The sequence below is a fragment of the Spermophilus citellus genome (assembly GCF_964194105.1).
Source record: "Spermophilus citellus genome assembly, chromosome: 7".
Classification (NCBI taxonomy): Eukaryota; Metazoa; Chordata; class Mammalia; order Rodentia; family Sciuridae; genus Spermophilus; species Spermophilus citellus.
Genome location: NC_138188.1, coordinates 111,538,488 through 111,561,717, shown reverse-complemented (window position 1 = coordinate 111,561,717; position 23,230 = coordinate 111,538,488). Strand labels below are relative to the sequence as shown.

The following is a 23,230-nucleotide window of genomic DNA, read 5'->3' as shown; positions in this document are numbered from 1 at the left end:
GTCAATAATAAAAAAGAGCTCAGGTCTCCAGAGGACCAGCACATATTCCTTCTACTCATCATCTTAGTGTGAGGCAAAGCAGCTGCTTAGTGGCCCAGTTGGAGGGGTGAGAGCTTCCTTCCTCAGGGTGCAGAGCAGTCTCAAAGGTAGACAAACCAGACCCAGGGTCCCTTCCCTCTCACTCATCAGTGTTCATGTTACCCATGTCCTCTTCCTTTGGCAAAGAAATAGGGTCTCATTTCTGAGCACTTGTGAGAGATAATAATAAAAGGTGAGGACATAGGTGGAGGCAGGTAACAATCCCTGCAGTCCATTTTCCACATCCCCATCAAACAGAACCTCAGCTCTGGTTTATCAACAATAGTGATTCTCAAACTTTACTTTGCACCAGGAAAAAAAAAAAAAAAAACAGCTTGGTGGCCCCAGAGTCTGTGATCAGGTAGGGCCCAAGAATTTGCATTTCCAACACATTTGGTCAGTGGCAGAGCTGTAATTAGAGCCCAGGTGACCCTAATGTTGGTGCTCTGGGGATCTGCTATGAGAGCCACTTGCCTAGCAAAAGAGCCCACCCTTTCCTCCCTCACCCTCTTTCCTTTCTTCCTCCTCTTCCTTTGGCCTTTTCTTCTTCCTCCTCCTATTCTTCTTGGATCCTCTTCCCATCTTTCAAATCACGACGGAAGGAGCTAGCTCTGCTGGGGACCTGGGCTCTAGTTCCAGTTATGCCACTGACTAATGTGTGACCCGGGGTGAGTCACTACCCCTCTCTAGGCCGAGCAAAGGCAGTCACCCAGACTGTGAAGTCCCCTCCACGGCCAGGACCATATCTGCCAGAGTTCATCTCTATATCCCCAGATCCTTTGAGAAGTATGTGTTTGAAGGGAGGCCTCCCCGGATTCTAATCTCTTCTTCCTTCCAAATCGGAACTGTCCCTTTCCAGTTAGACATGATATTTGAGGTCTTTCTAGGACGAGTCGGGATGGTCTGGAAGGCGGGGTAGCTTGTTCAGGGGAAGGAGCCAGGTCCGAGGCTTCAGACCCTGCCCTCGCGCGGGTCGAGGTCCCCCAGCAGGAGGCGCCAGAGTGAAAGCCAAGGCCAAATTGGTCATCCCAGGTGTCCAGTCCGGGGCGGGGAGGCGGGGCAGGATGCTGCGCCCCAGAGGCGTGGACATCACGGACGCGCGCTGGGGCCGCTCTTAAGTAGCTGGGGCCAGGGCGAGGAAGGAAGGAGCGAGCAATCCCGGTTGCTGCTGATCTTCTCGGACCCGGACCCAGACCCAACCCAACCTAGTCTGCGCCATGTGGGGCTGGAGCGTGGCTTTGTGGCTCTTGCTGGCTCTGCACACTGGTGAGGCCCTGGCGCCGTGCGGTGAGAGCAGGCGCCCCGGCGGGGATCCCAAAAGCTCTCCAGCCCTTCGGGGCCGGGAGCCTTTCGGGGCCGGAAGCCTCGAAACGCGTCCTGAGCCCGCGTCCCCGAGGGCGGGAGAGTAGGCAAAGCGCAAGGCGCGGGTCGGTGAGGACGGCAGGGGGTCTCCCACCGTTGGGCAGACCTGGCACTCCGGATGGCTTCTTGGAGGAGGCGGCCTCGAACCTGGCCTTGGAAAAAGGGACTCTCCAGACTTGCCAAAGAGGCGCCTGGGGGAGAGCCTCAGGGTGTCCCGGAGGAGGGCCCCCAGGATGGCTGCTCCTGACAGGCGTGGAAACCCAGGCAGGGTTTGGGGACCAAAGCAGCCTTATTTCCCGAGCCCCCCAGGGGAGGGTGTGTATTTAGAGGGATTGATTGGCAGGAGGGCGTGGGACGCCGCCTGGGAGACTGCACCCCCACTCTGCGAATGTGGGTCTTCTCGCGTCAGCACCCAAGGGAGTCAGGGCCTGAGACTGGGTTAAGTCAGGCGGGAACTTCGGGAGCAGGGATTGCGGGCGGTGACTGCCGAGGGGCTGGAGTTCACATCACTGCTCATTCTTCATCAGTCCAAAAATTAACCCGCCTCCCATCCCTCGTCTGGACTCTGCGGTTGACCCAACTCCAGGTGAGGGAAGGTTTGGGAGTTTGGACCTGTAGGGAGGAGTAGGACTGTCGACCTTCCTAGGTGGCCACAGGTCAGGAGAGGAGGAGGCCGTGCAGGCAGCTACAGTGTTGATGCTTGAAGTAGGGATTGGACAGCATAGGCTGCCACAAGAGGAGGACTTGGCTTTTGGGCAGAGAGAATTGAACCCCAACCCGGAGCATAGACCTCCAAGGAGTCTGACTGGGGAGGTGAACAGTGGAGGAGTTCAGGTTTGCAAAATTATCAACCTCAGGGGAGCCTGGCACCCCTTCCTCTGGGGCCCTGCTGGGAGCTCTGAGTCCCTGACCTGGTCAGATCAAAGGGCCCAAGTGCAAGTCTACTGAAGACCTGTGTGTCCTGGGCTCTGCACACAGATTACTTCCAACATAAGGTAAGTTTTCTCATCTCTTTTCTCAGAAGAGGAAACAGGCCTAGCGAGATCAAATATTTCCTGAAGTCACCAGTTATAGGGGCAGGAACTTGAACCCAACCTGCTGATTCCTCAGCCTTCCCTCTTGTGTCCCAGGGTCTGAACCGCAGCCAAGAACACAGACACTCAAGAGAAGGAGCCAGGCTTCTCTGGGACAGCCCACCACAGCCACCTGTTCTCAGGCACATGCCCCTGTTCAGGAGGGCCCAGGGACACTGCTGAGGGAAGAACCCCAGGCCAGTACCCTCTTCTTGGAGGCCTGGAAAGGGACAGAACTTGCCAAGTCATGGAGCCTGCTGGGGCTTCCCAGGCAGTGCTGCTTCTTCCCTCCAGCCTCCGCCTCCACCTAGGCAGGTGGAGGGAGGTGGGGCAGCTGCTCAGCTGTCCTGGGAGATTGTCCACTCCTCAGTATTGGGTCAGTTTCTGAGCTGCCCCATCTGCCAATGTCCCTGATTAGGAGGCCCTGAGCACACCTTGCCCTGTCTCTGTACCCTGTGGGAGGGCAAGACTGTTGAAGGGGACTGGCTATCTGGACTGAGGCTGGAGCCATTTAGGGCACTTGGATGGGCCACGTTGGGAGCTAGACCTCACTGTCTCCTGCCTTCAGTGCTCGGCCAAGTTGAGGTCCGATGGTGTACCACGTCAGACCCAGAGCAGCAGAAGTGCAGCGACATGAGCAAGGCCTTCCAGGAAGCAGGCATCCAGCCCTCCCTCCTCTGCATCCAGGGCATCTCTGCTGACCACTGTGTCCAGCTCATCACGGTGAGGCCTCTCCCCCGCCACCCCGCCCTGCTCCTGCCACCACTGGCCTAGACAAGAGGGCTCTGACTCAGGTGGAGTGCACAGCACAACAGCCTCATTCACTGGGAAAGGGGCCGGCCTCCCTCTGCCAGGGCTGGGCAATAGGATCTCTTGAGTTTCCCGGCAACAAGGGTCAGTTTGTTTCCTCCCAGCCCAGGCCAGGCTGGAGGCCGAGGGAGGGTGTCTGTTCAGATGGGTGCTGCTGGAGAAAGGTGACTGAGAGGCAGGGCTTCCCTTCCACAAGGCCCCTGCCTGCATGGGGACACCACCCACATGGGGGTGGGGGCAGACAGCAGTGACCTTTCATGGTAGTTACTTGCTGCCATGGAACTTTCCACAGTGACACTTGTATGGATTCTGGGAAGAAGTCAAAGAGGCCTTGGCGAGGATTGTCCCCACTAAACCGGCACTGGTGGTCTTCAGAGGCAGCACAGGATTGGGAGGGACATTGTAGACCTCCATGAAGCCAAGGCCTTGGGTCAGGCTCCACTGTGAGGGCAGACACCAGTTACACTGAATCCTAATCTCATCCCTTCTTCCCGTAACACGATGACAGTGCACTTTCATTCATGTTTAAAGATAAAAAGGAAAAAAAAAAAAGAGGGCATCTATGGGATTCAGTCTCTATAGACTATTTGAGAGGAAAAACCTAAGAACAGGGCTGAGAAATAGGAAAGTAAGGAAGATTCACTTTTTATAACTTGGCACTTTGTATTATCTGATTTTTTTTTACTGCATGCATCTATTATGATATGCTAAAATAAACAATTAATATTTTTTAAAATAGCAAGAGTTAGAAAAATAAGGTGAAACTTCAGCCTGATAAAGGGGAAGAGCCCTGGGCCCCTCCAGATTGGGATAGACAAAAAGCACAGCACACATTTCCAGGACTTTTCAAGTGTCCCTAGGCCACCTGGAGGCGTTCCTGAGTTCCTCGTGAAAGGCCAGTTAGGCAGGACTGGGTGACCTGCATGTTTCTTACTAGGCCCAGGAGGCTGACGCCATCACTCTGGATGGAGGAGCCATCTATGAAGCGGGGAAGGAGTACGGCCTGAAGCCTGTGGTCAGCGAAGTGTATGATCAAGGTACAGGACAGAGTGGGAGAGAGAGCAAGGCCCCCACCCAGAAGTCAACTCACAAGTCTGGGCTGGCTGACCCTGCAGCCTCTGAGCTGGCCGTTAGACCTGTCCACAAAGCAGTCCTGGGTCCCAGGCTGATAGACCCTCTGGCAAGCCCCTAGCTCACTCTTGAAGCCCCTGGGCAAGAAAGCCAGGGACACAGAGGGTTGACCTGAGTCCTTCCTCATGGGGAGTCCAGTTCCCCTAACTTTTGCCACCAAACCTGGTGCAGTGGTGGGCATAGAGCTGAATGAATGATTACCTGTATGACCAAGGTTTTGGTGATGCTCAGCTACCCGAAAACACCATGGCTCTCTGTGGGAGGCAGCGTGGACAGGTGGAAGAGGAACCACAGAGCCCAACAGACCAGGAGCACATTGGGAGGAGCTTTGTGAGCTCCTTTACCCCATCCCTGCCTCTCACAGCAGATCTGCCCTCAACTCACCCTGCCTTGGCATCTCCCGACCACCTCTGCCTGTTCAATGTCTAACTACTGTCAGAGTCAGTGAGGTGGTCACCTCCCCCAGGAGCTTCCCAGAACTCCTCTCACCCTTGCTAAGGGCCTCTCTTCCCTTCCTTGTGATTCCACAAGGAGGACCTAGTTCTCATCTTTGTGTACCCCTGGTACTCTACACAGGGTCTCACTAGCTAGGTACTTGTTGAACTGATTGTCACATGACAACACATAGTGCAGTTCTGCTTTCCCTGGAAGTCAGACTGAACACACTCTTCCTCTTCAGTTCAATACCTCCATTGAGCACCTACTGCATAGGAAGCAAGAGACCTTGCTTCTGTTGCAGAGAACAGGAGTGAGACAGGGAACAAATAGGCAGCAAAAACTGCAGTGACCCAGGTGGCAGGTACAGTGAAGAAAAGGAAGGGCCATGAGAGGAGAAGTGAGGGGCATGGGGAAATCTACAAAATAGGGCAAACGAGGGTTCTCCATGGAGGTGACATTTAAGCTGAGACCTGACAATGATCCCAGGTAGGCAAGAGCCTGGTAGGTCCAGAATCTGGAAGGAAAGGGAGGATGGGTGAGTCAGGGGTGGTGCTGGACAGCACTGCTTGAGTTGGCAGGAGCCAGACTCAGGAGAGGGACAGGGGGCCATTGGGTCATCAATCCCCACAGATGAGTCACCTGTGTCTTATCTGATCGGTCGCTTCTGGGCCACTCTTGGCCCAGGGAAATATTGCAAGGCTATAGAGACACACACAGCCCCCCCATGGCCATTCAGGGTCTTAAGTGACTTGGGACCACATTGCTAGTACTTTCTGTGTCTCTGTCTCTTTCTCCCTGTCTCTCCCCTCATCACTAGGACATTGCTTTTCCCAATACCAGGAAGCCCCTGCCCTGCTCCCCCTGTCCCTCCCAGCCATCTTCTCCCCATAACCACCACATCCTTCCTTCAAGCCCACCACGTTCTTCTCAGGACCTAGGTTTTTGGAAAGCAAAAGACATGCAGGCTACTTCTGCTTTCTGTCCAGCTACAGAGCTGGACACATGCACAAATGCAGCCGCAGCCCAGCGCCAGCTGGCTTGGGAAGGAAAAGTAGGGGGGATATGGTGAATGAATAATTGTCTTGGGATAGTATCTATCTCGTGAGGCTGGAGGAAGGCAAGGTCTCGTGAGAAGACATGGATCGTGCCCTCTTGATCTCTCTATAATCCAGTGCCATCCACATGCCCATGTACACCCATGTGTACACACATGTGCTCCACACCTGCACACCCACGCTATTCCCACAACCTTCCCAGCAGAGTGGCACTGTGGCCATCTTGAGGCTTTTCCCTTGCCACCCTCACTCCTCCACCTCCCTCCTAGAGGTTGGGACCTCCTATTATGCTGTGGCTGTAGTCAGGAGGAACTTCAATGTGACCATAAACACCCTGAAAGGAGTGAAGTCCTGCCACACGGGCATCAACCGGACAGTGGGCTGGAATGTGCCTGTGGGCTACCTGGTGGAGAGCGGCCGCCTCTCAGTGATGGGCTGCGACGTGCTCAAAGGTAAGGACTCAAGGCTCGTCACAGGGTGCCTGGGTGTCCCCTCCTTCCCTACCGCGTAGTCTGTGGAATCACCACCTCCACTCTGCTGGCCAGCCCTGTGCGGCTGCCATTTGTGTTTCTTCACTTATTGGCCCCTATAGTATGTGGCTTTCACTCACTTGTCATGGTAGCCCACATGACAGCTAAGCACAGGTCTAGCCCACAGTAGGGAGGCGTGAGTCACCAAGGAGTGGCTGCCACTGGTACAGACTTGGTGCAGGTCACCAGAAGCATGAAGGATCAGAAACACTATATTTTCAGGACCCAAGCTCCTGATTTGCACCCAGAAAGCTCCCAAGTGGCTTAAGAGTCCAGCCAGCTGTTAACCCAGCACAACCCCTGCCTGGGAGCCTAGACTCTCAGATGGTGGCCAGGTGTGTGTGGCTTATCTGTCACAGGGCATGCTTATCTACTCCTCTGGGAGGACAAAGAGAGAAGACCAAGATGGCACTCATCCTGGCTGAGGGTCATGGCTTGCCTGGCACAGTGCAGGAAGTAGGGCATCCTCCCTTGTCACAGGACAAATATTTGTGAAGGGAGTGAACCTGGGGCCTAAGTGCTAGCACGGCCCAAAACAACATCCAAGTCAGCAGAGCTAACCTCTTCACTGCAAGGCTCCTTCTCAGCTCCTCTCCTCCCACCATGATTTGAGAAGTGTTGTCTGTCCCCGGGACAATACTTGTTAAGTCACAACCCCTTTCATTAACCACACGTGCGGATTTGGAAATGAACCCCAGAGAGAACAGCATCCAGTTGATATTTGGTTGTCCTGTGTGGACATTTGTGAGTAAATGTTGTACTCCTCTGGGAACTTTTAAACAGCAACAGTCCCACCCAGTTGCACATTGCCAATGTTCTGGACCCAGCGTGAGAATCACTGATCTCATCCACTTCTCCAGTTTTACTCAGGCTGAAGCGAGAGGGTGAGACAATTCTCAGAAGCATCCAGACGAGGGGCTCCATGTAGAGCACCCCCACCACAAAACAGCCTGAGTCTGTAGAAAGTGCAGCCTGCCAAGTAACCTCTTTTTGCTCTATTTCCACAGCTGTCAGTGACTATTTTGGGGGCAGCTGCGTCCCAGGAGCAGGAGAAACCAGATATTCGGAATCTCTCTGTCGCCTCTGCCGGGGTGACACCTCTGGGGAGGGTGTGTGTGACAAGAGCCCCCTGGAGAGATACTATGACTACAGCGGAGCCTTCCGGTGAGGGTGCCTAGAGAGGGACAGGGAGGGAAGCTGAGTCGGAGGTGGAGGGAAAACATTTTGCCCAGAGAGGCCACACGGGGAGTGGCAGTGTATCAAAGCATCCTTTATACAGTTCTGTGCTATGCCCTGGCTTGTTTATTAACATCAAACCAGAATGTGCCAGGCTGGATTTGCTCATAAAGTCAACATGTTTGGTGTATTTAGAGAACGGAGGGCTCAGAGAAAGGAAAATGGAAAAAGCCACCCTTTGGCTACTCTGGGACCCCATTCTGGTGTCTCCCACCAGCAGGGAGGGCCATGGGGTGGGGGAGTACAGCTGGACACTTTGTCTGGTCCCTTCTCTGCAGCTAGTTCAGACTGGTACTTTGGATGACCATGGACCCCAAAGAGTATAACAGCTCATAGTTCAATTGTATTTGTCTCCAAATGAGAGGATGGAATGGAAACCTAAGCATTTCTAGCTGCCAATCCTCAGTGTCTGCACCTGGAGCAGGGATATCTGCTGGTCCCTATACCCAGGAGATAGCCTGGGTGAATGCAGATTTTGCACAGAAAAGAAAACACTCCTCCCCAGCTCCTCCATGTCCTGGGCTGCCTGCCCATCCTGTCTGCCTCTTAGTGTCCTCTGCTCTTTCCTTGTCAAATTCCTGCCTATTTTCTGGCTGTAGAGAACCAAGTAGTTGCCAGGCATGGTGGTGCACACCTGTAATCTCAGCAGCTCGGGAGGCTGAGACAGGAGGATTGTGAGTTCAAAGCCAGACTCAGCAAAAGCAAGACATTAAGCAACTCAGTGAGACCCTGTCTCTAAATAAAATGCAAAAATAGGGATGGGGATGTGGCTCAGTGGTTGAGTGGCCCTGAGTTGAATCCCCAGTACAAAAAAAAAAAAAAAAAAAAAAATAGAGAGAACCAAGTAGTCCCTTTTCCTAGCAGGCCCTGACCTGCCTCCCACACTGGGCATTTTCATATAGATAACTACGTCAAGGTCACTTCTACTCAGGATTTTTTGGTATGGTGTGAGAAGATCTTCTAGTCATATTCCCTGCTTCAGCGGGATCATATTCAGGATGCATATGATTATAAAGAATCTTTCCTCCTCATGGCGACCCCATAGGGAGCTGCTTTCTCATCCCCACTTGACAGATGAAGGGTCCACAACTTGGCAAAGCCACACAGTCAGCAAGCCAGGGAGCTGGAGCCGGGGACTGCTGGACTAGGAAATGTGTGCCCCAGGGCCACCCCTGCAGCCCAGGCTACACCTCCAACACTGGACATGGGTGGGACCCAGGGGCTGAGGGGAGAATGGCCCCACCCAGGATCATGGTTTCTCCTCCACAGGTGTGTGGCAGAAAAGGCAGGGGACGTGGCCTTCGTGAAGCACAGCACTGTGCTGGAGAACACTGATGGTGAGTAAGTAAGGCCCAGGCTGCCTGAGGTGGGCCCCCAGATGGTACCAGATGCTCAATGCTGCTTGAGTCTCCGGGTGACCTTGGACCAGTCCCGTGATCTCTGAACCTTAGCACTCCTATCTGCAGAAAGGAAGTTCATTTCATCAAAGGTCTCCCACGTGCTCTGCAGGGTGCGGGGCCAGTGAGTATCGAGAGGAGGCTCTGATTTGTATGTGGCATTAGGTTCCTTCCGTTTCAACTTGATAATCGGTGTCTGCCTTTTTAAGTTCATCCACTGTCCCTCCTGGCATTTTTCTCCCATTTCCTGAAAAGCCATTCCTTGTCCCCCTGGACAAGGTCTTATTTATGTTAGTCAGCTTTTACGCTACTGTGACTAAAAGACCTGACCAGAACAACTGTAGAGGAGAAAAAGTTTATTTGAGAGCTCACGGTTTCAGAGGCCGCAGTCTATAGACAGTGGGCTCCATTCCTCGGGGCTCAAGGTGGGCAGGACAACATGGCAGAAGAGTGTGGAGGAAGGAAGTGGCTCACTTGATGATCTGAAAGCAGAGAGAGGACTCCACTGGCCAGATACAAATTATATACCTCAAAGGCACAATCCCAGTACCCACCCCCTCCAGCCTCACCCCACCTGCCCTCAGTTACCACCCAGTTAATCCCATCAAGTGATTAGTTCACTGATTGAGTTAAGGCTCTATAACCCAATCACTTGTCCTCTGAACCTTCTTGCATTGTCTCCTGTGAGCTTCTGGGGGACACCTCACATCCAGACCATAACAGTTGGTGTGCTAGGCAAGGTGGTACATGCCTGTAAACCTCGTGGTTCAGGAGGCTGAAGCAGGAGGATCACAAGTTCAAGGCAAACCTTAGCAAATTAGTGAGGCCTTGAGCAATGTAGCAAGAACCTATCTCCAAGTAAAGGGCTAGGGATGCGACTCAGTGGTTATGCGCCCCTGGTACCCAAAACAAAAAAGGTTGGTGTTATGTGTTGGTCCATTATATAGTTGTCATTTAAAATTTTTCTTAATTTTGAAATAACTGAGTTTTAGAAAAGTTGCTAGAATAATTCAAAGTACTCCCATCTATTCTTCACCCAGATTCCAGCTTTCAGAGTTTGGTCACATTTGATCTATCATGTGTGGCAGGCAGTACATTTGCCTGTGTCATACCCTTGAAAACTTTAGGACACATCTCCTAAGAACAAGGAGGTGTATACCTAGCATGAAATCAAATCAGGAAATGTACCATTGATGTACTATTACCTAATCTGCAATCCATATTCCAGATTCACCAATTGTCCCAACTTTGTCTTTTGTAGCAATTTTTTTCAGATCCACGACCTATCTGTGTGTGATCACATGTGGTATTTAGATATTGGAGCTCTTCAATTTCCTTGATCCTAGGACAGGATGTTTATGGAAAAAAAAAATTGACAACAGCAAATGAGTGAAATTGACATAAATGTCTAAAGTAGTATCGTAATATAACTTTGACCCTCATAGTTGAGAAACAAGAGTAATGAATGGAAGTACACAAATGGCACCTTTATCTTGTAGGAAAGCAAATGACACCACAGAGATCTATGCAAAGGTTTTGCAGCAATTTAGAAACAGAGAAAAGTTGGAGAGTGCAGGGAGAGATCTGCACCGAGTAACAAGAGTGTCACAGATAAAAAAAAAAAAAAAACATTTCTAGAGTTTTCCTGTTGTTTGGGGGTGTTATTTTTAAATCACTTTGGAATGAAAGTTTTTATGACCCCACAAATTATCTGTTCCTTCCTATTTCCTAGCAGCGGTTCACCTCTGGTTGTAAATTTAAAAGTCAAAAAAATATTGTTATGTAGGACCATCTGTGGCTTAGTTCTGTGCCTAATATTAGTCAATCTGTCTTCTTAATATTGATTTTCAGTGTTGATGTCACTCTTTCAAATAAATCTTTTTTTTTTTTTTTGGCAGTACTAGGGATTGAACCTAGCCAGGTGTACTCTACACCTACATGGAGCTACACCCCCAGCCCTTTTTATTTTTTATTTTGAGACAGGGTCTTACTAAGTTACCCAGGCTGGTCTTGAATTTGTAATCCTCCTGCCTCAGGTCACAGGTGTATACCTCCAGGCCCAATAGGAAATAAATAAGTTTTGTGGAAAGTTTCTAACAGTATAGAAAAATACTTTATAGAGAGAAGTGGGAGGGATAGAAAAAAGAACTTAAAGGAAATAGACCAAAATATTAGTAACTGGGGTTGCCGGTAAGGCTCTGGGGAGTTACCCTTTGCTCTCTGGCATATGGTTCTGGGTAGATTTTGTCAGGGTGTGTTCTCACCATGTTCCCTGCTCCCTGTCCCCTGGCCTCTGCCTTCTTGGTACATTTATCTCTCTCATCCTGAGCTTCTCTTATTTTCTTACTCTTTTTATCTTTAATAAGTAGTCTTATGTATATGTGCTGTATTGCCGTTAGATTTGTTAAATCCGATTTATTAATAGAAACTGGTAAGAGGTAGAAACTATAAGCAAACAGACACAGACCATGTAGACACCAGGTCCTGGAGGTGCACCCCTAAGCTGGCCCCTAAACAGCCCTGTGGTGCTGTTTCTCACCTCCATAACACCTAGTCCCCAGGCTTCCTCTTCTGTCCCTCCTAGGATAAGAGGTGGCTCACCAGCCTTCCCATCTTCACAGGGAAAACTCTGCCCTCCTGGGGCCAGACGCTGCTGTCGAAGGACTTTGAGCTGCTATGCAGAGACGGCAGCCGAGCCGATGTCACTGAATGGAGGCGATGCCACCTGGCTCGGGTGCCTGCACACGCTGTGGTTGTCCGGGCTGACATGGATGGGGGCCTCATCTTCAGGTTGCTCAATGAAGGCCAGGTGAGATGGGGCACCCCACCCCTCAAAGCCTCCCAGCTGGTGCTGGGTCTTCTCTCCCACAGTGTGGGAGGCAGGAGGTCTGGCCAGACAGGGACACAGGGAGCCTCAGGCATCCCTCAGAGAAAACTCCTTGTGCCTATGCCTCTGAAGATCAAAATCAGAACACATGAGCAAATGAGCCAAAGGACGAGTCCAGTTCCTTTCAGAGTTTGACACTGATTGCTGAAGAATGCTTTGCTGAAACCTCTGCTTCTGACAGCCATACACTCCCGACTCTAGGGTGCACCCCGTGGTATCTGGTTTCACCCCATTCACATGGCAGCTGCCCAGCCATTGCTTGTCCCCAGTACTGACCCAACCTAGACCAAGTTGTGCAAAGGGTGGGATGCGACAAGGCAGATGAACTGAATGGACACCCAGAACCAGAGGAGCACAGAAGAAGGAGAGTTCTTCTTGGGGAGGCCCTGAAGGGGAGGGGGGCCTCGCCTGGCCCTCATAGTAGGAGAAGGAGGTGGTGTCTGAGCTGGGGAAGGAAGAGTGTGGCCTGGCAGCACCCTTTTCACCCCCACACCCACCTTTGACACACAGCGTCTGTTCAGCCATGAGGGCAGCAGCTTCCAGATGTTCAGCTCTGAGGCCTATGGTCAGAAGAACCTGCTGTTCAAGGACTCTACTACGGAGCTCGTGCCCATCGCCACGCAGACCTATGAGGCATGGCTGGGCCGCGAGTACCTGCATGCCATGAAGGGTCTGCTCTGTGACCCCAACCGTAAGTCCCTGACCCTACTCCTGCCAGCTCCACCCCAACCTGACTGGCATGGCAGGGTCTCTGAGGTGGGTGGGCAGGGGAGGACACTCACCTGGGAGACCTGCCATATGCCTGTGGCCCCTATGGGAGCTGGTCACTTCTAGTTCTCTGCCTCTGGGGCTAGTGGGGGAAGCTTCTCTGTGGTTATTGGACCTCTGGACCCTGGAAAGCCCACCTGCTCCAGGAGGCAGGATCCCAGCCATTAGGGTCTGTCTTAGGGCCATTGAGTTCTGTCAGTTCTGCCCCCACAACCTCTCCTTCCTCCTCCCTTTGTCCACCCCATGGCTTCAGCCCTGTCTCTGGCATTGCCTGGAGTATTGCAGTAGTCTACAACTGGGCTTCGTCTCTCTAGTCCCTGACCCTATAAGCCCTCCCCCAACCAGGGAAATGGTGGCCAGACACTCAGATACATGGCAGCCATGGTCTGCCTCAAGCTTCTCACTGCCCCGTGGAAGAGGCAGTTCACCCCTTCCTGTGTGAGGAAGTGGGATCAGATGGTTAAATAACGTAACCTGGACACGCAGCTAACAAGAGAAAGGCCCAGAGTTTCCCTTGGGTCTGACTTCAAGCTCTTCCCACTGAACACCAGCGCCCACATGCCCACCCACACAGGGATGCCCCACTACCTGCGCTGGTGCGTGCTGTCCACACCCGAGATTCAGAAGTGTGGTGACATGGCGGTGGCCTTCAGCCGGCAGAGGCTCAAGCCTGAGATCCAGTGTGTGTCGGCCCAGTCCCCCCAGCACTGCATGGAGCAGATCCAGGTGTGCCACAGTGGGTCAGGTGGGCATGTGGTGGTTTTGCCTGGGATGGTCCTTAGCAGCCCCCCAGCCCCATGCTGCCTGGGGAGGAGGACATCTCCTGAGAGAAGGCCACAGAGAAAGCAGTGAAGGAGGACCACAGTGGGCCAGGAATAGACCTGTGGTCTTGGGCAAGCCCCTTCCCCTTCTTTAGTCTCAGTTTCCCCCTGTGCACAATAGGTGAAAGCAACAGACACTTAGAAATATATTTCGTATCGATCATTGTCTGGTGCACAAAAATCTTTTTCAGATAGAAATATGTGTAAACTTTAGATATGAATTGAAACAACACTTGATGTTTTCTACTGTATTTTATTTTAGTCTCTTTTTCTTTTAATGCCTGCCAAGACCCATTCCACTAATACACTTGCACCTGCACAGAAACACTGGCCCCTGCTCTGAGATCCCATTCTGCTCTTATTCTCTTTGCTTCTTTGCCTGGAGACTGAGGCCAGAAGGCAGAGAGGAGCCCAGGTCCCTGCAGCCAGGGAGGACAGTCTACTGTGATCACAGGTGTCTAGTCTTGGGCCCTTTGAACTCTTCCTGTTTTAAGGGCAAGGGGTTAGAGGCTGATAGGGCAGTCCCTGAGCACAGGTCACAGCTCCCCAGGTGTGCCCTCCCTGCCCAGGCCAGAGAAGAACATTGCCTAGAAAGTCAAGAAAAGGAGCATGGGCAGGAATAAAAGGGGCCACCTGGCTCACACCGGGTCACCACTGACACCGGGTAACCACTGAGGCTGCGGTGCAGATTACCTCACTGAATCTCTACAAGCATCCTTGGGGTGGGAATGGTCATTAGCCCCATTCACAGGTCTGGAGATGGGGGCTGAGAGAGGCTGAGGAAGTACCTTGCCCAAGGTCACCAGCTCAGATATGGAGAAGCCACTCTGCCTAGGGCCTGCAGGAAGTTCGTCTCTGCAGAGCTGAGCTCATCCGTGTGCAGTGCAGATGGAAGAGGCACCTCAGCTGGAATTGATGAAAGGGGGACTGGGGACTTTATTTCCAGATGCCTTTTCCAGGGCCCCAGAGCAGTTAGAGAAGTGGGAAGAGGCTTCCTTTAGGCAGGAGCCTCCTCTCAGTGGCTGCAGAGGACCAATGGGCTGCCCAGGACTGCGGGAAGAGAAGCAAAGGTCAGGGTTCCTTGGAACCCCAGTAAGATGCTCAAAGATCCTGAGTTCTAGTTTCCAAGGCTCTCAGGGGTGGCATCCAGTGTGGCTCTTATCTCTATTTCCTGTGCCACTGCAGTGACCCAAGGAAGGGACCCTCACTCAGGCAGGATCCTGGGCTGTGGGGGTCCAGGTTCTGTGTCTGCCCTGAAAACGCAGTAGGTGAGAGAAAGTCTATGTGAGGGGAGAGGGGCCCATAGAGGTGTACCCTTCAGGCTTGAAATGTAGTGCCACTGCTGCTGCTCACTAGTACTTCATGCCTCTGGGCCTAAAGGTGTGGGCCACCTTCCTGGGCTGCTGGGGTCCCTCTGTTACCTGGCCTTATCCCCTTCCCTTGGGGTTATTCAGGCTATTATGGATTACCAGCTACCCCTTAGCAGGTCCTGGGGCCACCTGCCAAGAGGCTTCAGATGGACAAATGGGGTGGGCTACAGGTGACCTGGGGAGCTCCCAGAGGGTCTGAGGAAAGAGGGCCCTGGACCTCTACAGCTGCCTCCTCCAAGGGGCTTGGTGTCTCAACCCTGGGGCCTCTCCCACAGGCCCTAAGACTGCAGTCACCTAAGACCTGGTCATTCTCCCATATGCACATGCATTTGACTGAAGTGTCTTACAATCACACTGTGTCAGCCCTTGGCTGGGTGCTGAGACACCTCAGGTTATCCGTGGAGTACCCATACCTAGCAAGAAGGCAGGGATGGTGATCTCTCTGTCCCCTGTAGGCTGGGAACATTGATGCTGTGACCTTGAGGGGCGAGGACATTTACACATCAGGGAAGGTGTATGGCCTGGTCCCCGCGGCTGGGGAACTCTACTCTGGTGAGTGTGGTGCCAGCCATCTGGCTTCCGCTGGGTGGTGGTTGATGTCTTTATAAAAATGAAAATTTGCCCCTCAGCATTTTCAGAAGCTCCAACTCTCCCTAGTGCCACTGTCCCTAGGCTGGGTGCCTCTGTCACCAGGGAAATCCCTCCTGCCATGGCCTGGTTTCCCCATCTATACGATGAACATCTCTATGGGATCAGCAAATTTTTTTTCAAAAAAATTTTATTCTAATTTGTTATATGTGACAGCAGAATGCATTAAAATTCATATTACACATCTAGAACACAGTTTTTCATGTCTCTGGTTGTACACAAAGTAGAGTCACACCATTCATGTCTTCATACATGTACTTTTGGTAATGATGTCCACCTCATTCCACCATCATTTCTAACCCCATGCCCCCTCCCTTCCCCTCCCACCCCTATGCTCTATCTAGAGCTCATCTATTCCTCCTATGCTCCCCCTCCCTACCCCACTATGAATCAGTCTCCTTATATCAGAGAAAATATTCAGCATTTGGGTTTGGGGGATTGGCTAACTTCACTTAGCATTATTTTCTCTAACTCCATCCATTTACCTGCAAATGCCATGATTTTATTCTCTTTTATTGCTGAGTAATATTTCATTTTTGTGTATATATGCCACATATCTATTGAAGGGCATGTAGGTTGGTTCCACAGTTTAGCTATTGTGAATTGTGCTGCTATAAACATTGATGTGGCTGTGTCCCTGTAGTATGCTGTTTTTAAGTCCTTTAGATATAGACCGAGGAGAGAGATAGCTGGATCAAATGGTGGTTCCATTCCTGGTTCTTTAAGGAATCTCCATACTGCTTTCCATGTTGGCTGCACCAGTTTGCAGTCCCACCAGCAACGTATGAGTGTTCAGCAAACTTTTTGTAAAGAGTCAGAGACTTTAGTCTCTGTTGAATATTCTTTTTCCTTTAAAACCCTCAATTAATAAATATTTTAAAAATTGTTAGCTTGCAAGCTAGGCTATAAAAATACAGGACACCATGGCATTTGCTGATTTTGAACATCCTCAGCCCCTCCCTGCCCTGACTATGGAGGCCCACAGAAGTGACACTCAGGATCCCCCCTTGTAGGCTCATTCACACCTTCTCAGTGGGCTAGGCTTGGCTTTGGCCTCTGTCCTATTAAGTGATGACCATGGGGCCATTTGTCCTTTCCACCTGGCTGTGAAAAATCTCTGGGTTTAGAGAAAATGCTTCAACCCTCAGCTGTACCTCCAATTTTCTCCCAGTAGGTGAGAAAAGTACCACCTGGGTGTGAGGAAAGAAGGAAAGTGCTTTGAGTGGGGGCTGTTGGGGTGGGTGGGGTCCAGACTGAAGAGTGAGCCACACAGGCTGCTGGACAGGCTGCTGGACGGCCTTGGGTTGTTCACCCCTGAGCCTGCAGAGCCCCAGGGCAATCACAGCTCTCAAGCAGAGAAACAGGAAGCAGGAAGCGACAAGTTTAAGGAAACACCCGTGGGGATTGGTCCTGACTCTGATAGGAGACCCCTCATGAGATGTCCCTGTCCTTTCAGAGGCAGACAGGAGCAGTTCATACTTCGTGGTGGCTGTGGTGAGGCGGGACAGCTCCTATGCCTTCACCTTGGACGAGCTGCGTGGCAAGCGCTCCTGCCACTCAGGCTTCGGCAGCCCAGCAGGCTGGGACGTGCCAGTGGGCGCCCTCATCCAGAGAGGCTTCATCAGGCCTCAGCACTGTGACATCCTTACAGGTACTTCCCTCCAAGAGACACAGACTTGGGAACTCTTCTTTGACATTGGATGGGAAGGCCACCAGCCCTGAGGGTCCTCTTGAAGGCAGCCCTGAGAGATTTCCCCTTCCCTCTTGATATGGTCCTGTCTATAGGGAAAGCTGGGAGCTATGCCTGATGTCACGCACAGTATTTATGGCTTCCTGGTGGCTCTGTGGACGCTGCCCAGGTACCCTCTGTCCACTACTGACCTGAGTAGAACTACCTCTATGGGTATGTGTGTGCACACACATGTATCTGGACCTAGCTTGTCACCAGCTGGTCATAGGGTTTTACCCATCACCCAGCAGTCCCTAGGCATCTGGGATGCCCAGTGGAAAGTGGCCAGGCTCCACAGAAGTGCCCAAGAATCCACACAAGTGCTAAGATGGGGAAGACACATTTGCCAAGCACCCCCCCCCCCATATGCCAGGCACGAAGCCGCTCTTCTTGGTGTGAAATCATGTGATAATTCATGGTGGAAGGAAAGTCGTGGGAAGCCAGCAAGATCCTTGGGCAGACTAGCTACAGACCTCTGTCCTGGCTGGTAACAGGAAAAATAAACTCATTACATTTTTTTTTCTAACTACCTATGGAATCACTCAGAGGGCATTATGGTCGGCAGCTCCCTCTTTCAGACAGCTGGGCACTTGCTTCAATAGGAAAAGAAAAGCATATGAGGCAGTGAGTCTCCTATCCCTGAGAGAGTTTAAGCACAGGTTGGTGCAGATCTGTGGGGGAGCAATCCACCCACCGCCCTGGCTATCTTTCTGCCATGGCCCTTCATCTCGGCCCTTCCCCTCTCCTCCAGCGGTGAGTGAGTTCTTCAGTGCCAGCTGCGTGCCTGTGAACAACCCCAAGAACTATCCTTCCTCTCTGTGTGCCCTCTGTGTGGGGGACGAGCAGGGCCGCAACAAGTGTGTGGGCAACAGCCAGGAGCGGTACTACGGCGACAGTGGCGCCTTCAGGTACGCAGTGGCAGCCAGCAGGTGGCCTGGGGACAACACAAAGGCTGGAACCATCTCCTGACCCCTGCCCTGCCCTCTGTGTGGCAGATGCCTGGTGGAGAATGCAGGGGACGTTGCCTTCGTTAAGCACACGACTGTCTTTGACAACACAAACGGTATGTGAAGGGGCTGGGACCAGAGCAGGGGACAAGTAGAGGGGCTGTCCCATCCAGCCCAATCCAGTCTCTGTGTTTGGGATCTGAACAGCAGCTGAGAGAGCTTGAGTCTAGAAGGCTCTGCCCATAGGAGCCTAGGAGTCCTGAGGACCACAAGGTAAGAAGGAACCTCAGTCTCACATCCAGGTGTCAGGGCACTTGATGATCTTGCTGATCTGGGATCAACTCCATATTCCACTACAGTGTCGACACTTTATCTCAGTCGGCTTGGAGACCTGCTCTCGGGGTGCTATTAAGCAGTGCTGAGGCACGTGGGTGGGGTGACAGGGGCCTTTCCACAGTCTATTCACATTAGCATCTGGTCTTTGGTCCTTAGCAGGGTGGTGCCCCAAGCAGGGAAAAAGTCCCCCCTCTGGCTTTGAGCCACTCCAAGGCAGGGCCACCCCAGACACACACATGGGCAGCTCTTACACTGGAATCACCTTCCCTGCTTCCACCTGAGAAAAGAGCTCAGCATCACTCTTCCCCAGGGTCCCCTAAACCTCCACTTGAGGTTCTTTCACAGTGAGGGCTTCTTAGCTTGCATGGCCCCCACTCATTAAGAGGACCTGTGTCCTCTGGGGTGACTGGAGGCTGTTTCCCCAACACCCAGTGCTCGTACTTTCTGCCTACCCTGCAGTGTCCCAGGCTTTGAAATCCCAAACACTGTGGGCTTAGTCATGTCCACTGTGTCCTGACATCTCTTCTCCAAGACTCAGCCCAGAAAGGCACAGAGGCCACTCAGAAAGGACACTGGGATTGATCAAGGGGAAGCAAGACACACAGGGAAAAATATCAGTCTTTTAAAACTCAGATCCCACTGGCCTTTAGAGGTCACCAAGGTGGCAGGACTGTTTGTCTCAACAGAGCCGGGGAAGGCTCCAGGCCCTGAGCCTACCTTCCACCCAGAATACTTGGGACCATCCTCTAGGAGGAGGGAGCCATGTTCCCAGCACAAGCCCACCAGCTCTGCCTGGTCCCCATAACAGAAGCTCCTGCTAATCATATTTACCCAGTGGGCTTTGTTACTCTGGTAATAGAGTAGAGGACTTGGAGAACGGAAAGGATTGTGGAACTGGCCAGATATTGCCACCTCTGCTCAGCAAAGGGTCTCAGACTGGGAGGAGAGTGGCCTCTTCCCCAAACTTCTCCCTGTCCTGTGCTCCTCCCTCAGGCCATAATTCCGAGCCCTGGGCCGCTGCGCTGAAGTGGCAGGAGTATGAGCTGCTGTGCCCCAACGGGGCCCGGGCTGAGGCCAACCAGTATGAAGCCTGCAACTTGGCGCAGATACCATCCCATGCTGTCATGGTGCGGCCAGACACCAACATCTTCACTGTGTACGGACTGCTGGACAAGGCCCAGGTAAGCCCTGGACATTCCTCCAGCAACTATCCTATTTCCTTCATCATTAATTTTTCCTTTTCAACTGGACCATTCTTATCAACATCTCTGTGGCAGATGCCTGGTGGAGAATGCCGGGGACATTGCCTTCGTTAATAACACATTTGTATTTGTTATTCTTTTTGCCATCTGTAAAAATCAAACTAACCCTCTTGGTCTCACAGGCTCTTATAACCCACTCCCTTTGAGAGCAGAACTCCTCCAAAGGGTTACCTCTATTCTGGAGTCATCAATCCTCTCCTTCAGTTCTCTCTTAAGAATGGAGACTATTCCAGACAGACCCTACCATGGCCCTCAAGCTGTCCTTGTCAAAATCACAGTGACCTGTGTTGCTAAATCCAGCAGCTGCTTCTCGATCCTCATTGTGCCTGACTTCCCTGTAACACTGGCTACAGCTCCCTCCTCCTGAAAATTCAAGTCCCTCCCCTAGAAGGGGGTCCCAGGTCCCCACACCTGCCTGGCTCTCCTTCTACCTCTCTGGCCTCTCCTTCCCAATTCCTCTCCTGGTTCCTGCTCACCTCCCTGGCATGTAAATAAGGATGTAAATAAGTCCTAAGCCCTCTTCTCTGTCTACACTTATCCCCTCATTAATCTCATCTTGCCTCATGTCGTTAATGACCATCTGTACACAGATGGCTCCTAAATGTACATCCTCAGCCCTGATTTCAATCCCATCTTTCCATCCCAAACTGACATGGTTAACATGCCTACTTGATACTTCCCTCTGTATTTCTAACAGGCATCTCCAACTGATCAAGTCCTCCTTCCTCCTCCAGTTGCCTGCTGCAGTTAACAGCAACTGTTGTCTTTCCATTTCCTCAGAAGTCATCTCTGACTTGTGCTCTACATCCTGTCCATCCACAGTTTGTTACTTCCAAAATGCATCTAGATTTTGAGCCTAGCTGTCCAAGGAGCCCCTGGTTTCAAACCTCCAACCCTCTTCCCTCCTCCATTGATTTAGGTGGAAACGGTGCTCTCTGCCCACCAGCACCACGGAATTCCAGAGACACTGGCTCTTCAGGCCTGTTCCCAAACTAAAATTTTATGTTCTCCACTTGTCTTCCCCATGGAGTCCCTCCATCCCAGGAGTTCCTTACTCCAGGCCCGTGGGCTTTCCCTGGAGTCTCTAAACCCTCTGAGGTAATGTGGAAAGAATTCTGTGCACATGCATTTTTCTGGGAAGAAGGCCGACAGCTCTCATCAGATCTTCAAGAGGATCTGAGTCCCCTCAAAAAAAGATTGATAGCCACTTACTTCTCCTTCCCCCTTTGATTATATTTATCAGCTGACAGACATTTATGCCTGATCTCCAGATGTCCTTTATTCATGTGTTTATAGGTTCTCACACTACTTCTGGTCTTCTTAATAGCTCTTTCAGGCTGTTCACAGCACATTCAATGCAAGGATTCCCAGCAAGGAATTGAATACAGCACCATTGCCTGGACACTGGAGAAGGGGGAGTTGATCAGTGAAGATATCCTCAACTCACCTATTATTTTATTACCGGTGACAATCTTGATGAGATTATTTTGGTTTGTAGGAAAAGATACCCCTAAGATACATCAAGAAAACAGTATCCAAAAAGTTGAAATATGCTGAGCAAGCTTAGCAAAAATTTAGTAATCTGATCCACACCATAGCTCATTTCTGGGTCTTCTTGCTTCTGTTCTTCATCCAAGAAGTGGTTTGGTGTAACTTCTTGAACCACTGTCTTAAGGTGATACCTCTAGACATAGATTTTCCCAAGCCCCTTCCATGACAGAGGCCCATAAGTGGTCAAGCTGATGGCTTCAAATCAGAATCTTGGTACCCTGAAGTTACTTGCTCTTTGGGTCTCCTGTAACCCTCTGTAAGCCTGGATAAAAAGCTGGTTGCTTGCGGTGCTTCCAGGACCTGTTTGGAGACGACCACAATACAAACGGGTTCAGAATGTTTGACTCCTCCAAATACCATGGCCAAGACCTGCTTTTCAAGGATGCTACAATCCGGGCAGTGCCTGTAGGGGAGAAAACCTCATACCTTGACTGGCTGGGGCCTGACTACGTGGCAGCTCTGGAAGGGATGCTGTCTCAGCAGTGCTCGGGCACAGGTAGGGCCCTGTCACATCCCCCTGGCATTACTTAGACCCTTTCACCCTAAAACCTTGAGAGCTGAGGGCACTCTAGGTCTCAGGCCAGCCTGTGTTTCACCTACCATTCAGGGGAAGAGTTCTGGGAGGGTCTAAACAGGGAAACTGCAGACAATTCTGGCAGGAACTGGCCATGTCACCCAAATAGCCCTGGATAATGAACATAAATGCTAAAAAGGATATTCCAAAGAGGATCTGAGGTAACGACATACATATTCATGTAGTATAATTTGGACGGGAATGAATATGTACAGAAACCAAGAGAACAGATAATTGTAAAAGGGTAGATAGAAAGAGTGGGCTGGAGCGAGCCGAGCACCCAGAAACCCAGCCGCCCACAGTCCTGCGTGCAAGCAGAGGGGCGGTGCCAGGGCTTCCAGGTCTTCCTGGTCCCAACTGTCCCTTCTTCCCCAGCGGCTGCCCAGCCCCCAGGTCCCCAGCTGCCACTGCTGCTGCCGCTCTTTACTGGCCTCCTCCTGCATGCCCTCTGAGCGCCACTCCGGCCAGCTGGCCTCGCGACCTGCTAGGAACCGCAGCTGAGGCCAGTCTGTGCAGGGCCTTGGCTGACACTGTCCTGAGAAGCGTCGCGTGCTGGAGAGGAATGGGAGGAACCACGCACAGAGCTCCCCAGAACTCCTGCTCTGACCCAATGAGAAGTTTCTGGAATGGAGATGAAGGCTAAGGCAAAGCCCCCTCCCTCCCGCGGAGCCACCCGCCCCCAGCCGCCTGGCCCTGGCCACCTGAGGCGGCTGGCCCGATGCCCAGTCACGCCGCCCAAGCTGGCAGCGCCTCCCTGCCAACCTGCAGCCTCCCACCTGGAGCCGGTGGCTGGCTGCGGAGAAGGCCGGTCGCCAAGGAAACCGCTGAGCCCGGCTTCCCACGCGGCCCTCTGCTGCGCAGCGGCCTGGGGACCTGAGAGCGCCTGCTAGGCCAGCTGCCCAGAGGACGCTGCGCCTCCACCCCTGCTCCCGAGGGCACCACCTCCTTCCCACACTTCTGAACGAGCCGCTGGTCGCCTCAGCCTTTTGTCCTTGTCTTCTGAGGCTCCAGTGGGCGTGTGGGCAGCTGATTCTGCACGGCCCTGGAGGGAGAGCAGAGCTGGACCGTAGGGGTGACACCCTCAAGGGACCCTCAGAAGAAGGAAATGCTTCTCAGTAAGGGATTAGTTGGTGGGGGGCTTGATGCAGGTTTTGGGGCTGTAATCCTGCCTAAAAACACATCTGTTGGTGAATCCAGTTCCATCCCAGGGCAAAGCCCATCAGATGG

The 23,230-nt window shown here is 52.1% G+C and overlaps 1 protein-coding gene across 1 annotated transcript; it reads left to right on the top strand.

Moving 5' to 3' along the window:
* The first annotated feature begins 1,187 nt into the window (after positions 1 to 1,187).
* On the top strand, positions 1,188 to 22,786 carry MELTF (melanotransferrin). The gene is made up of 16 exons (XM_081301057.1): positions 1,188 to 1,344; positions 3,082 to 3,236; positions 4,261 to 4,360; positions 6,217 to 6,399; positions 7,485 to 7,641; positions 8,983 to 9,050; positions 11,732 to 11,919; positions 12,508 to 12,688; positions 13,340 to 13,491; positions 15,412 to 15,508; positions 17,061 to 17,255; positions 18,085 to 18,241; positions 18,329 to 18,396; positions 19,610 to 19,797; positions 21,727 to 21,925; positions 22,379 to 22,786. Exons 1-16 carry the CDS (start codon positions 1,296 to 1,298, stop codon positions 22,453 to 22,455), a joined length of 2,214 nt encoding a protein of 737 aa, XP_081157183.1. The 5' UTR covers positions 1,188 to 1,295; the 3' UTR covers positions 22,456 to 22,786.
* The last annotated feature ends 444 nt before the right edge of the window (positions 22,787 to 23,230 follow it).

Coding starts and splice junctions, on each gene's coding strand:
- MELTF (XM_081301057.1), top strand. CDS start 1,296: ATGTGGGGCTGGAGCGTGGCTTTGTGGCTCTTGCTGGCTCTGCACACT. Junction 9,051..11,731: donor TGTGCTGGAGAACACTGATG/GTGAGTAAGTAA, acceptor CCATCTTCACAG/GGAAAACTCTGCCCTCCTGG. Junction 15,509..17,060: donor GGCTGGGGAACTCTACTCTG/GTGAGTGTGGTG, acceptor CTGTCCTTTCAG/AGGCAGACAGGAGCAGTTCA.